A 12,474-nucleotide genomic window follows, 5' to 3' on the forward strand; every position below is an offset into this window, starting at 1 on the left:
AAGCATGAAAGGCTATTTTTTCCCCTTTTGCTCATATTGCAGTGACTTGTTGGAAGAGAAATATTACCCCAGCAGCCAGTGCCGCTCTCCCCAAGCAATATGGGAACTGTGAAGTTATGAAATTGAGGGCACCTTCACTGAGAAATCGATTAGCAAACTGAGAGAGCTTGTGAATTGGATGTCTGGCTATTTTCAGTAATAAATTGTGAAATAGTCCGTGAATAAGTGGTTCACAGAGTTCAGAATTACCCCCTAGGAAATGTTTGAGACCTGGAGATACATTACTGAAGCGAGCGACGTCCTAATGTTCAGTGCTTCGGCTGTTAAATATGTATGTAATCCCTACAGCGCTTCCCAAAATTAATAGTGCTTTATGGCTGCTCTGGAGCCATGGATTTATATCGAGATCCATAGATTCAGCTGATTCACAAACAAAGCACTAATTCCAGAGCAGAAAGCCGAGGAGGCGGAGGGGGAGTGCAGGATTGAGCCGAGTTGCGCGTGCCAAGCTAAACTCCATGGGCGTGATGTGATCAGCTGGGCTTTAGAACTCTGCAAATGGGGCTCTGTGTGCTGCCACGTCCCCTCCTGACCCTGCTGCTGGGTCAAAGGAGCACCCTCTGCCCTTCCATGGGAGCACAGAGCCCCAGGGCAGAGCTGGGGCTGGCAGGTGGGCAAAGACAAGCACCATCTGAGCCCCCTCCTCAGAGCACCCCACCAAACCAGGCACTGTGAGTGCTCTAATGAAGGCTCCAGACCTGCCCTCCCGCCTCTTCAAGCCCCCCCATGCCTGGGTAAAATCACAGAGGGTGTTTGCCAGCACAAAGCGCAGTCCTACCTCACCCTCCCTCTCTGGCCACCCCACAGCAAGGACAGGAGACCTGCAGACACCCCCAGTTTGAGCCAGGGACTCGCTGGAGGTACTTCAGCCTCCTCTTGCCTTCCAGCTCTTGCCTGCTGCCCACCACCTTTTCCATTTCCATCTGTCCTCCACACGTTTTTCCCTCAGGCTCCCCAACGTTGCTCGTCCTCGGTGGCTGCCCAAGCCTGAGAGGCACCAAAGGATGCTGGACTTCTCTGTGTGTCCATTTCAACTCCACCTGCCAGCCCCTGCTCAAGGGGAGGGATCCACAGGTGCTTTAGCTGTCCCCTGTGTTGGAGCCCTGCTCTAGGTCACACACCCCCAGCTCTCCCAGGCAGCCAGAAGAGCAGCACACAGCACAAAGTTTCCCTGGGCAGCAGCTGGGCAGTGTCCATCAGGCAGTGCCAGCACAGAGTGAGCTGAGTGGGGAGGTTTTGGGGTGGCCCCAGCCGTGCACAGCTCTCAAACCCTGAATTTCCACCACAATCCTGTGGTGAATGGCAGGTACTGTGTGCAGGGCACGGGGGTGAGTTTGTCCTCCCCCTCTTTTGCTGTTTCTAACACTTCATTTTCAGAGCATGAAATGGTTATTTTTCTCCCTGAAATCCTACCAAATGGAAAACAGTTGGCTGCTCAGAAGAGACAAAATTAAATTTTGTGGGGTAAACAAGGTTGCTAATTAGCTGATGCGCTGTGCAAAGTTAATTTATTCCCAACATGTCACAGTGCCAGCCCTGCCTGGAGAGCCGGTGCCTGGCAGCTCGGGCTGACCTGCAGAGGTGGCCTCGCCTCCAGCTGACCCTGAACTGGGACTTTTTGCTTTCCCTGGGCAGGAGGAGCCCTTTGTGATGTTCCGTAAATCTGACACGGCGCTGTTTGGGAACGACCGCTTCGAGGGTTACTGCATCGACCTCCTGAAGGAGCTGGCCATCATCCTGGGCTTCTCCTACGAGATCCGCCTGGTGGAGGACGGCAAATACGGGGCACAGGATGAGAAGGGCCAGTGGAATGGCATGATCAAGGAGCTCATCGACCACGTGAGTGAGCCCATGGGTGGCTGACGAGGGTTGGCTGTGCCAGGCTGTGCCCGCCACTGTAAGAGCCTGAATGAGGGATGCAGGACTGCTCTCCAAAATACAGTTTATTACACCCAAGATGTTACAGGAGTCCAGAATAGTGGGTGACAGAGCCTGTGCCTACAGCTGTCAGCTCCAGCTGCAGGTAGACCTGGAGACCCACATCCCTCATTCAGGCTCTTACTAATGGTGCCTCACATTGGGCAACACTGTAAGAGCTTAAAAGAGAGATGTGGGACTCCATGCAGCTCCTCAAAATGCAGTTTATTGTATCCAAGAGGTTACAGCGGTCCAGGGTTGTGAGCAACAGAGCCTGTGCCCACAGCTGCCAGCTCCAGCTGCAGGCAGGCCTGGAGACCTTAGTTTAGGTTACAAATGCATTCTATACTTTTCTTTTGGTTACAATGCATTCTATACTTTTCTTTTGGTTACAATGCATTATATACTTTTCTTTGCTGAGCATCTTAATACAGCAGAACCAATCTATACCTTAACTTTTATCTATAGCCTACCATAACTACTGTAATTACCATATTCATGTTACTGTTCTCCAGTCACTAAAAGTCAGTACATTACAGTTTATGCTAGAAGTTGGTTTTCAGTTTTCTTGCAGTGGAAAATTCTGAGACTTTTTTTACTTGCAACATTGGCAGGCTTGTTTGCCTGTGCTATCTTTCTGCTTGGTAAAAGCATCCTCTTGTTTGAGGTGGGTTTATCCCTTACTCTAAGCCATAAAACCCCTTCTAACTAACACACCCTTTGCTTCCTTGGTGATCCAATAAGACTGGCTCAGCAATTCTTTTCTTCTATATCAAAACTTGCTTTCATTTCTATTCCTTCTTCAGATTCTACATTTAAAAATCTTTCTGCCCAGCACACATACCTGTGAGGCTTTCTTGTCAAACTTTCATCCTTTCCAACATCCCTGGGCTGGCTCTCTGGGGTGGGACAGGTGAATTTCTCACTGACCCAGAATACCCACAGCGAGCTCCTGACCCTGCTTGGCTCCTTGTCACACTGTTTGCCAGAATATCCCTGTGTCTGGCTCTTCCAAATATTAATTTGAAATTCCTGAAAAGGGCTGTTTTCCCAGCACAGAAATGGGCTCAGTGGCTCCAGGCACAGCCTGTCCCACAGTGGGAATCAGGCTGGGTGTGCGGACAGGGAAGAGGCTTCCCCTGGACCAGGGGCACATGAGGTGTCTGGGCTGGCAGCATGAGCTGCTCTCACCCCCGAGGACAAACACAGGCAAGGGCACAGCACCAATGCAGCCTGGGGAGCCCAGGCATGTCCCAGACACAGCCCAGCCCAGAGAAGACATCCAGACTGCGGGAGCAGGTGTGCCCCGGACGGTTTCATTTTTTATTTTCTATAAGAGCAACTTATTTACTAAATTCTCCTGGGACACAGAGCTCCCTCTGCCACACAGCAGCTGTGCTTCTCCTTCCATGGCCACTTCCAGGAGCCCTTTAAGCCCCAGGGAACCTGTTGGAGCAGCAGCTTTGCTCCCGCAGCCGCCAAAGCGCCGCCGCCTCTGAAACCGCCACTCGCGGCCAGAGCTTGCTCAGTTTGCTAATTAGATATCTTGCCTCCTGCACATCCTGTGATCCCAAGGGCCCAGTTATGGAGGTGAGGAAAGCTGGTGTTTTTATGAATATCTGATTCCCAGCGAAGGCCTCTGGAAGAAAAGCTGAGGACAAAAAGAATGCTGCTCCCTGCAGAACAGGCAGCAGCGCAGGCAGTGCAGAGCGCTCTCCTCCTGAGCATCCTGCTCAATTGGGGCAGCCCTTGACCACCCCCAGGTCCTGGCTACATTCTGAATCCACAGCCTAAGCAGCAAAGACACAAAAATAGTCCCCTGTAGAGCTGTGATGCTCTTACCATTCATGGGAGAAGAATGAGTTTGCTGGGTGAGTCACTGTGGTGTGTGGAGAGTCAAGCACTGGCTGGGACTGATGAGTGGCTCAGGAGCTGGGCTGGGCTTCCAATCTGCTCTCTCTGCCCTAAATGACATTGGACAAGTTGCTTCTGTGCACTGCTTCCTCCATCTGTAAAATGCAGATGATAATTATTATGTCCCTTTATAGGGACAGAGTGATGCTTAATCAGTTTGTGACAAGCACTGCAGCCCTGGGCTGGCCTGGCCCAGGGAGCAGGAGAGCAGCAAGGGCAGGCAAGGACAGCCCTGGGGAGCAGGACTCCATCTCATGGGGGAGCTCTGCAAACCTGCCTCGGTGCTTTTCCTTCTGGAAAACTCCGTGCAGCTCAAACCACAGATTTTAGAGCCTCTTACACAACAGCCCTGCCGAGTTAGATGAGTGGCAGTGTCCCAGTGGAAGCTCTGCTGCTCCGAGTGATGTGAGTGACACAGATCAGAGCTGACACCGAGTGGCAGCTGTGCCCCTGGGCAGAGCCCCTTGGGACACAGCTCCTCTGCCTGGCCCCGCTGCTGGGAGCAGCCTCGGGAGCTCTCTCAGTGCTGGGAGCAGCCTCTGGAGCTCTTTCAGTGCTGGGAGCAACCTCTGGAACTCTCTCAGTGCTGGGAGCAGCCTCTGGAGCTCTCTCAGTGCTGGGAGCAGCCTCTGGAGCTCTCTCAGTGCTGGGAGCAGCATCTGGAGCTCTGTCAGTGCTGGGAGCAGCCTCTGGAGCTCTGTCAGTGCTGGGAGCAGCCTCTGGAGCTCTCTCAGTGCTGGGAATGCTCTCTGGAGCTCTGTCAGTGCTGGGAGCAGCCTCTGGAGCTCTCTCAGTGCTGGGAATGCTCTCTGGAGCTCTGTCAGTGCTGGGAGCAGCCTCTGGAGCTCTCTCAGTGCTGGGAATGCTCTCTGGAGCTCTGTCAGTGCTGGGAGCAGCCTCTGGAGCTCTCTCAGTGCTGGGAGCAGCCTCTGGAGCTCTCTCAGTGCTGGGAGCAGCCTCTGGAGCTCTCTCAAAGCTTGGGATGGGCTCTGGAGCTCTCTCAGTGCTGGGATTGGGCTCTGGAGCTCTCACTGCACTGCAGAGCTCACAAGGAACAAATCCCTCCCAAGCGAATAGAAGCCAGACAGTCAATCAGCCCAAACCATGTCACTTCCAGTGTCCTGCAAGACACCACAAGGCTCTCAGGAGGCTTTAGTCATTCCCAAAGCTGTGGTCAGCTGCTTGAGATAGACAAAAAGGAGGTTTGAGGAGCAATGCCATTAAATAACACAAAATTCATGGTCAAACCTGCATGGTAGCATTTCTTGGGTAACTATCTAAAAAGCAAATCAACACACAGCAGCAGGAAAGGGCCAAACATCCTCTTCCAAGGCAAGTTGAGTTCTTAGCTGTGAGATGCAGCTCTGTGCTCTGTCCTGCATGGCTGAGCTTGTGCCTGCAGGGACACTGCCCAGGCCCCACACGAAGCCATTAGCTCCTTTATCTGCATGCCATTGCTTTTTATAGCAGTGTTTATGTAAAGCCTTCAGAAGTGAAATTGCAGCCAGATGGGCCCTTCCTCAGCAGCATCTTCCCCTGGTGTGGGGAAAGGCACAACCCATGGACACTGCAACAGGCCAGATTGAGCCTATTTCACACCCAGGAGGAAAAGTGTCAGAGACAGCATTCAAATTGAGTGGTGGTGATGAAAACAGGGCTGCCCATATCCAGAGTTTGGTATCTGAGCTGGTTTTCCTCTGTGTCCAGCTGGTTTTCCTCTCTGTTCAGCCCTGAAAACAGGGCTGCCCACATCCAGAGTTTGGTATCTGAGCTGGTTTTCCTCTGTGCTCAGCATCTCCTTCTCATAAACAAATTGGAATTATTCAGGTGGGAGCATTAAGCAGGCAGGATTTTGTGAGGTCAGGATTAATTCAGTGCAGAAATCCATTGCATTGCTGAAAATCCCCTTAGCCCCCTGGGCTGCTGTGACACAGGTGGGCTGAACTGGTGTGGGCTCCCTGAATGACCTGGGCAGAGCAGGGGGTGAGGTGAGAGGCTAAAATGGTGATTATTGTTGCTCAGAGGGCCTGGGAGCTGTGGGAGCAGCAGATTCTGAATAGCAGGAATCAGCAGATTCTGCATCCCAGGAATCAGCCAACTCAGCTGAGGCTGAAATTTGGAGAGGAGAAGCAAGGGGCACCTGTACCCTGAGCTGGAGATGGCATCAGAGGAGCTGGGTAGGTGCATGACAGCAGTGTCTGGGGACAAAGGTGCTGTCACCAAAGGGGTAAATGCCCAAAAGTTGGCACCCCAAAGGTGAATAATGTGCTGGGACAGGTGTTTACACAGTGAGCTGGCTGCAGTCACGAATCCTCCCCCTCCTCTCCCTCTGATCCAGACGTGCCTGGCCACAGGCAGGGATGCCTCAGGCTATGATCCTTTGTAAAATCCCTGTGTTTCTAGTCTGGCCTTAAGCATAAACAGGAAAAGCAACAGCAATCAGAGCAGCCACAGCACGACCCTGCCTCTGACAGGTCCCCAGTAGCAGATCCAGAGACAACAGCACCATGCAGCCTCGTGCAACAGCCCTGCCCTGCTGCCTTTCATCTGCTGCTCATCCCCAGCACAAAAAGTCCCTGTTTTGAGGAGTTCAGTTCATTCCCTGGAGAAGTAACCTCAGCCCACTGCTTATTGTCACCCCTCTGGCCATTCCTGCAGAGGAGCCTTGATCAGAAGGGCCACGAGAGCTGAACTCAGGTATTCAGGGAGGTCTGGGCAACCCAGGTGATGCAGAGAAGTTCCTGAGCCCTTTATTCATAGCAAACAGGGAGCCTGACAACTGCCAAACCTCCTCCTTTCAGCAACAGTGAGCTGCTATTGATGTTTATTCATAGAAATTATTACTGATACAAGCAAAGCTCCACTGCACACCGTGGCCCATCCGTTCTGATTTATAAATTCCAGTTGTCTGGCAAAGCAATGTCTGCAAATCTTCCCTATTGTTTGTGGGCAGAATCCCATAAAACCAGCAGAATGAGTTGTTCTGGACATTTTGCACAAACTTGTTCACAAATAAAACTTGTCTTCTGCTGCGACAGTGCACATCACATTGCCATTCAATCTGAAACTTCAGGTGGGAATAAAAGAGATGTGGCAAATACTGGGGTTTCTGATGGAAATCCCTGCCAATGGCAACTGTGGAGGACTTGTAGTATCCATCCTTAGGGACTATTCTTGACAGTTGATTTAACAATTCCACAATAAGTGGGCATTTTCTGACAGTAAATTCTGGCAGAAATACATATGGCACCACACTGCCAGCTCCCCATTAATGCTCCTGCACTGGTGGATGTTTTATCTCACTTGTCATGAACTGGGGCTTCATTTGGGCCAGAGATATGGAGCAAATAATTCAATTGGATGTGTCCTCCACCTTTTAGACACTGCAGGACCTCAGTGTTAGGGACAGGATGGTGTCACAGACATCTTTTATGAAAAAGCCTTTCCTTAAGATTTTTCTTCCTGAGAAGCTGGGAGGCCTCAGGAACAAAAGGTAAACATTGATTATCTGCTGCTGCGGGATGCAACAGGTGCATCTGGGATTGGTCTCATGTGGTTGTTTCTAATTAATGGCCAATCACAGTCCAGCCAGCTGACAGAGAGCCCGAGCCACAACCCTGTGTTATCATTCTTTCATTTTCTATTCTTAACTGGCCTTCTGATGAAATCCTTTCTTCTATTCTTTTAGTACACTTTTAATATAATATATATAATAAAATAATAAATCAAGCCTTCTGAAACATGGAGTCAGATCCTCATCTCTTCCCTCATCCTAAGACTCCTGTGAACATGGTCACAGGATGGAAATAAACCAGAAGAGCTTTTCCTTTTGTGCTCAGATGACTACTGGGTGGATTCATGACTGGGTCATGCTCAGAGATCCAGGTGAAGGATCTGTGTATGGGGAGTTCAGGTTCTCTGTGAGTTCAGGTTCTCAGGTGTCCCTGCCCCTTGCTGGTTTGTTCACCTGCCAGGAATCCATAGGACAGGACTTGTTTCTCACAGCAGGGCCATTCTCACCTGAATCCTCCATCCTTCACATCCCTCAGGTACAATTAATGGCAGTTCCAGCTCTGGAGTTCTTCCTTAAAGTGAAGATTACAAAAGCCCCAACAGGACCTCATGGCCTTCATTCCTCCTCTTCAGCTCAGAGTTTTCCTGCCAACATCTGTTCTTAACTCACCCCAATATGAATAAATCCATTGACAAAAATGATGTCTAGGTTAGGACTGAGACTGCAATAGCAGCCATTAAGAGCTGGAGTCACTTAGCACTGACCCTGCTCTCCTTGAGCATCCCCTGAGAGTGCATCCCTGCCCCTGGGCAGGCACAGGGCTCTCAGAGACCCCCACACCTGCCCCAGCAGCAGCAGCCCCTCCTTTCTGAGCCATGCTCTGCTGCTGGGCAGGTGTGAGCCCAGCACACCCTGGGACAGGGAGTGTCAGAGCCCAGGACATTCCTCTGGCTGCCCTGGGTGACTCCAGACCCTGGCAGGGGGCTCAGAGACCTTGGCACGGAGTCACAAACACCCGTGCCTTCCATTTTAGCCATGGAAAAAACTATCAACTTTGTGTGAAGCCACAAGAGTTTGAGTAGAATGATAGTTAATTTGTCACTGGGTGAAAATGTAGAATTTTGGGGTTTTTAGAAGGGGGGTTCAAGAGGCAAGGTGGAGGAATCTCGGCATGTCCTGTCCTTCTTCTCCTTCTTATTGCCCTCCATCTTCTGCTGTGATGGTGGCACTTCTGGGTTGGTTTAGAGTAGAGACAGAGTGTCTGACATAGGTGAATCATATTGGAAAATTATTGTAAATAAAGTACAGGTAGTTCTTAGTATAAAAAGCCAACACCACCCCAAGGGCAGGGACTGTGCCACAAACTGACCTGCCAGACAGACCTCAGCAGGTCAGAGAGAGAATGTCATAGATAAGAGAAAATAAACAACCTTGAAAAGCAGAACCGACGAATCTCGACTTCTTTAGTCATGGGGCTGGGAAAAATAGACTTTCTGATACCTCAGGGGTCATCTCAACCACAGAAACCTGAGAGTGGAGCAGGAGCAGGACACAGCAACCAAGCAAGGAGAGTAGGGAGCAGATACAGGGCCCAAGGCAGAAGCCCCAGTGCTGGCAGTGGCAAGAGACACCGAGGGATGACAGTGCCAGACCTGAGTAACAATTAAATCAGTAAAACACACACACACACTATTTCTGTCTCTCAGGCAACACACACATGATTAGTTTATGTAAATACCTAACGCAGATTGGCAAAATAAGCACAGAGGCAGCTTCTTTTCCTGAATAAATATTTATCTTGGTGCTTATGCTGTTGGTGGGCTCTGCCATGACCAGCCACTGCCTGCAGCTTGGCTCTGGCTGAGGTCAGGCACTGCAGGATTCCCACAGTGACCATGGCTGCACTAGAGGTGTTCTGACCCACAGGCCACATCTCCCTGATAAGTGAGAATTTGGAGATGAGAATTAGCATTTTCTGATGAAAACCAAATGTCTCTGCAGCAAATACAATCATCCCTGTGCTGAACACCCTGTGGTGAACTCACAGCTGTTCCAGCCAAGTGAAATGCTGGAACTAGGTGAATGAGGAGATCCAAACCCTTGGAGGTGTGTAGGAGAAGTGTCTGTGTTTGATGTGCCTTGGCAGAATTCATCTTTTTGGCCTCAGTTCAGCACAACACTTAAGAACAGGCACAAGACTTGGAAGACGTGTGAGCTCCAGTAAAACAGAGGTGTAGGCTTAAGTGCTTTTGCTGGACAAGGGTCTTTAAGCCACTGGCACTTGCTCTAATTCCTCATCTTTAATAAAACCCACCTGACTGCGCAACAGCACAAGAGCCAGGGCTGAGTAGAGGAAGCAGCCAGAGTCTGGTAATTGACTGCCCAGTTTGGAATGTCAGAGCAATACAAATCAAAGCTTCACCCTTGGTGGGTTTGATTTAGATCCTCTCTGTCAGCAAAGCCTTAATTAGAGGCCACCTTCAGAAAAATCTGCATTGATAAAAAGGATGTGGAAGTGCAGTCCTGTGCTGCCTCTAATTGCTCAGAACACACCCCAGCCCAGGCTCCAGAATCCCTGCTCGGTCCTGCCTGAATGTGACATTCCCTGCAAGGACACAGGGCTGGGAGCACATCACAGGAGCTGCTGGAGACACACAGTAAAATTTTATTTCTGTGCTAAAAGCAGTTGGATCCCTGGGCATCCATGCAGAGCTCTCTCTCTCCATTTTCTGTGGCAAAGCACAAACTCCAGGCTGTTCTTTAGCTCACTGCATTGTTCTGACAAATTTGGCTGAGGATCCCCCAGCCTGGCCATTGCCAGTGAGCTCTGACCACAGAACATTTGCTGCCTCCTTCAGAAAAACCCATAGCCAAACCCTTCCACATCTTCTTTGCCTTTCCCTGGTGAGTCAGGACACCCACACAGACGTGATGGAGGAGGGAAAATGCTGCATTTCTTTCGCCATTTCTGCCTTGTGACTGTGCGGAGCGCTAAGCCAAAATTTCCAGGTGTGCTGTGAGGTGGTGGGAGCAGCCAAGCTCCAAAGCTGCCAGGATGGTCCCCAGGATGCAGAACACCAATGCCACCTCCAACCCCCTTCAGTTTCTGTCCATGTCACCACAAGCACAGCTGGCACAATGGGCTCACTGGGAAAATGTTGTTCCCATTTTCCACAGGTTTTGACAAATGGCAGTGACTGAAATGAGCTCTGACGTAAAAATGAATTTCCATCTGTAAAGTGAGAAGGAAAGGAAACCGGAGAGCAGCTGGAGAGCCATGTTAGAACAAAACCACATCATTTTTGCCCTTGTTACATCATTCCTGAAGGCCTCTGTTCAGGAGCTCTAAGGCTGCACTTATAGGAGGGGTCCCTTACACACACATGTGTAAATGGACAAAAGCTCATGTAGAGATTCCTCCTACAGTAAAAGGCCCAAATTCCTTTATTTATAAATATTGCACTGACTTGATCACAGATTGGAAAGGTCAAATGAAACCTCTAGTACAACCTTTACCTCCAGCACAGCCCAGGGATCTGCTCTGGTTCCTACAGTTCCTGCTGAAGCAAAGTATGTTCCAGCCAGTATTGATTTAAAGTCCATGAATAATGACAAATCTACTGTATCTCAAGGTAATTATCACCCATGGGTAATTTAGAATTTTAATTTTCAGAACCAGATGTTAAATAAATCTCGCCCGGGCTCCTGGCATGGGGGGAGGTTCTGCTCAACTTCAGAGCTGTAATTTATGTGTCTGTGTTTCTTTGGAAGTTCACAATCCCAAAGAATGATTTGCAAAGCTCAGGCAAGGAGGGTGATATTGAGGAAACCTTGGATGTGTTTACTTGTGGCTTTTAAGAACCTGGATGAATGTTTAGTGAGAGGAATGAATGCAGCTCTTAACCAACAGAAAGAGGGTGAATGTGGCTGCTCATTGAATTAACACACAAATTAGTAAATAATTAGAAATAATGGAAACAAACACAATTCATACAAGCTGTCAGGATAAAGAATATGCTCAGCTGAAATTTGGTTGGACCAAATCCATTTGGTTGGTCTGTACTTTACAATGAACACTGTACCCCAACATCTGTATTTTACAGTGAATATTGTATCCCAACATCTGTATTTTACATTGAACATTGTACCCCCAACATCTGTGTTTCACAGCAAACACTGTTACCCTCACAATCTGTGTTTTATAGTGAACATTGTACCCCCAACATCTGTATTTCACAGCAAACACTGGGCCCCAACATCTGTACTTCACAGCACTGTACCTCCAACATCTGTATTTCACACCAAACGTGTACCACATGTGCAACAGCAGGGAGGAACCCCAGGGCTGCACTTTGGGGGTTCTTGGCCTGTTTCTGCTGTGTGAGAGCTGTGGTGTCTCCAAGGGGATGGAAACACCTCGGTTTGTGACTCCTCCTTTCTCCCTGCCTGTTTTCCCCCTCCCTTTGCAGAAAGCTGACCTGGCCGTGGCTCCTCTGACCATCACTCACGTCCGGGAGAAAGCCATCGACTTCTCCAAGCCCTTCATGACCCTGGGGGTCAGCATCCTCTACAGGAAGCCCAACGGGACCAACCCCAGCGTGTTCTCCTTCCTCAACCCTCTCTCTCCTGACATCTGGATGTACATCCTGCTGGCCTACCTGGGCGTCAGCTGTGTGCTCTTTGTCATAGCCAGGTAAGGGCTCCCTGCTGGCAGCTGCGGCATCAAGAGCTGTCCTGGCCCACAGGCCATGTCTCCCAGATAACTGAGAATCTGGAGATAAGAATTGGCATTTTCTGATGAAAACCCTTGTCACCCCTGAGATGCCCCCTGGTCCATCACCATGGGCTGGCTGCTCATTTTCACACACTCACAACATGGAAGAATTTTAAGATTTCAGGCGTTTTACAGCTTTTCTGTCAGCACCTCCTGGTGTATGAAGAGATGTGTTTCTGTATCATTGTCCATTCATGCTCTCTGCTCACACCTTTCCCAGCCTCTGCTGGGACCTGTGCTCCCATCTCCCCCACCATTTCCCACTTCTGTCTCTGTAAAGCTCACACAGACCCTT

General features: G+C 49.9%; 1 protein-coding gene across 4 annotated transcripts in view; it reads left to right on the forward strand.

The window, feature by feature from the left end:
• Positions 1-12,474, forward strand: part of GRIK3 (glutamate ionotropic receptor kainate type subunit 3) — a 127,884-nt gene that overhangs the window by 92,439 nt on the left and 22,971 nt on the right. For all 4 annotated transcript variants that reach the window (XM_063177674.1, XM_063177673.1, XM_063177676.1 and 1 more), the window contains 2 exons: positions 1,696-1,899; positions 11,875-12,098. In XM_063177674.1, the coding sequence (XP_063033744.1) occupies positions 1,696-1,899; positions 11,875-12,098 (428 nt within the window). The remainder of the gene's footprint in view (positions 1-1,695; positions 1,900-11,874; positions 12,099-12,474) is intronic.

Source organism: Melospiza melodia, chromosome 27 (assembly GCF_035770615.1).
Source record: "Melospiza melodia melodia isolate bMelMel2 chromosome 27, bMelMel2.pri, whole genome shotgun sequence".
NCBI classification, from domain to species: domain Eukaryota; kingdom Metazoa; phylum Chordata; class Aves; order Passeriformes; family Passerellidae; genus Melospiza; species Melospiza melodia.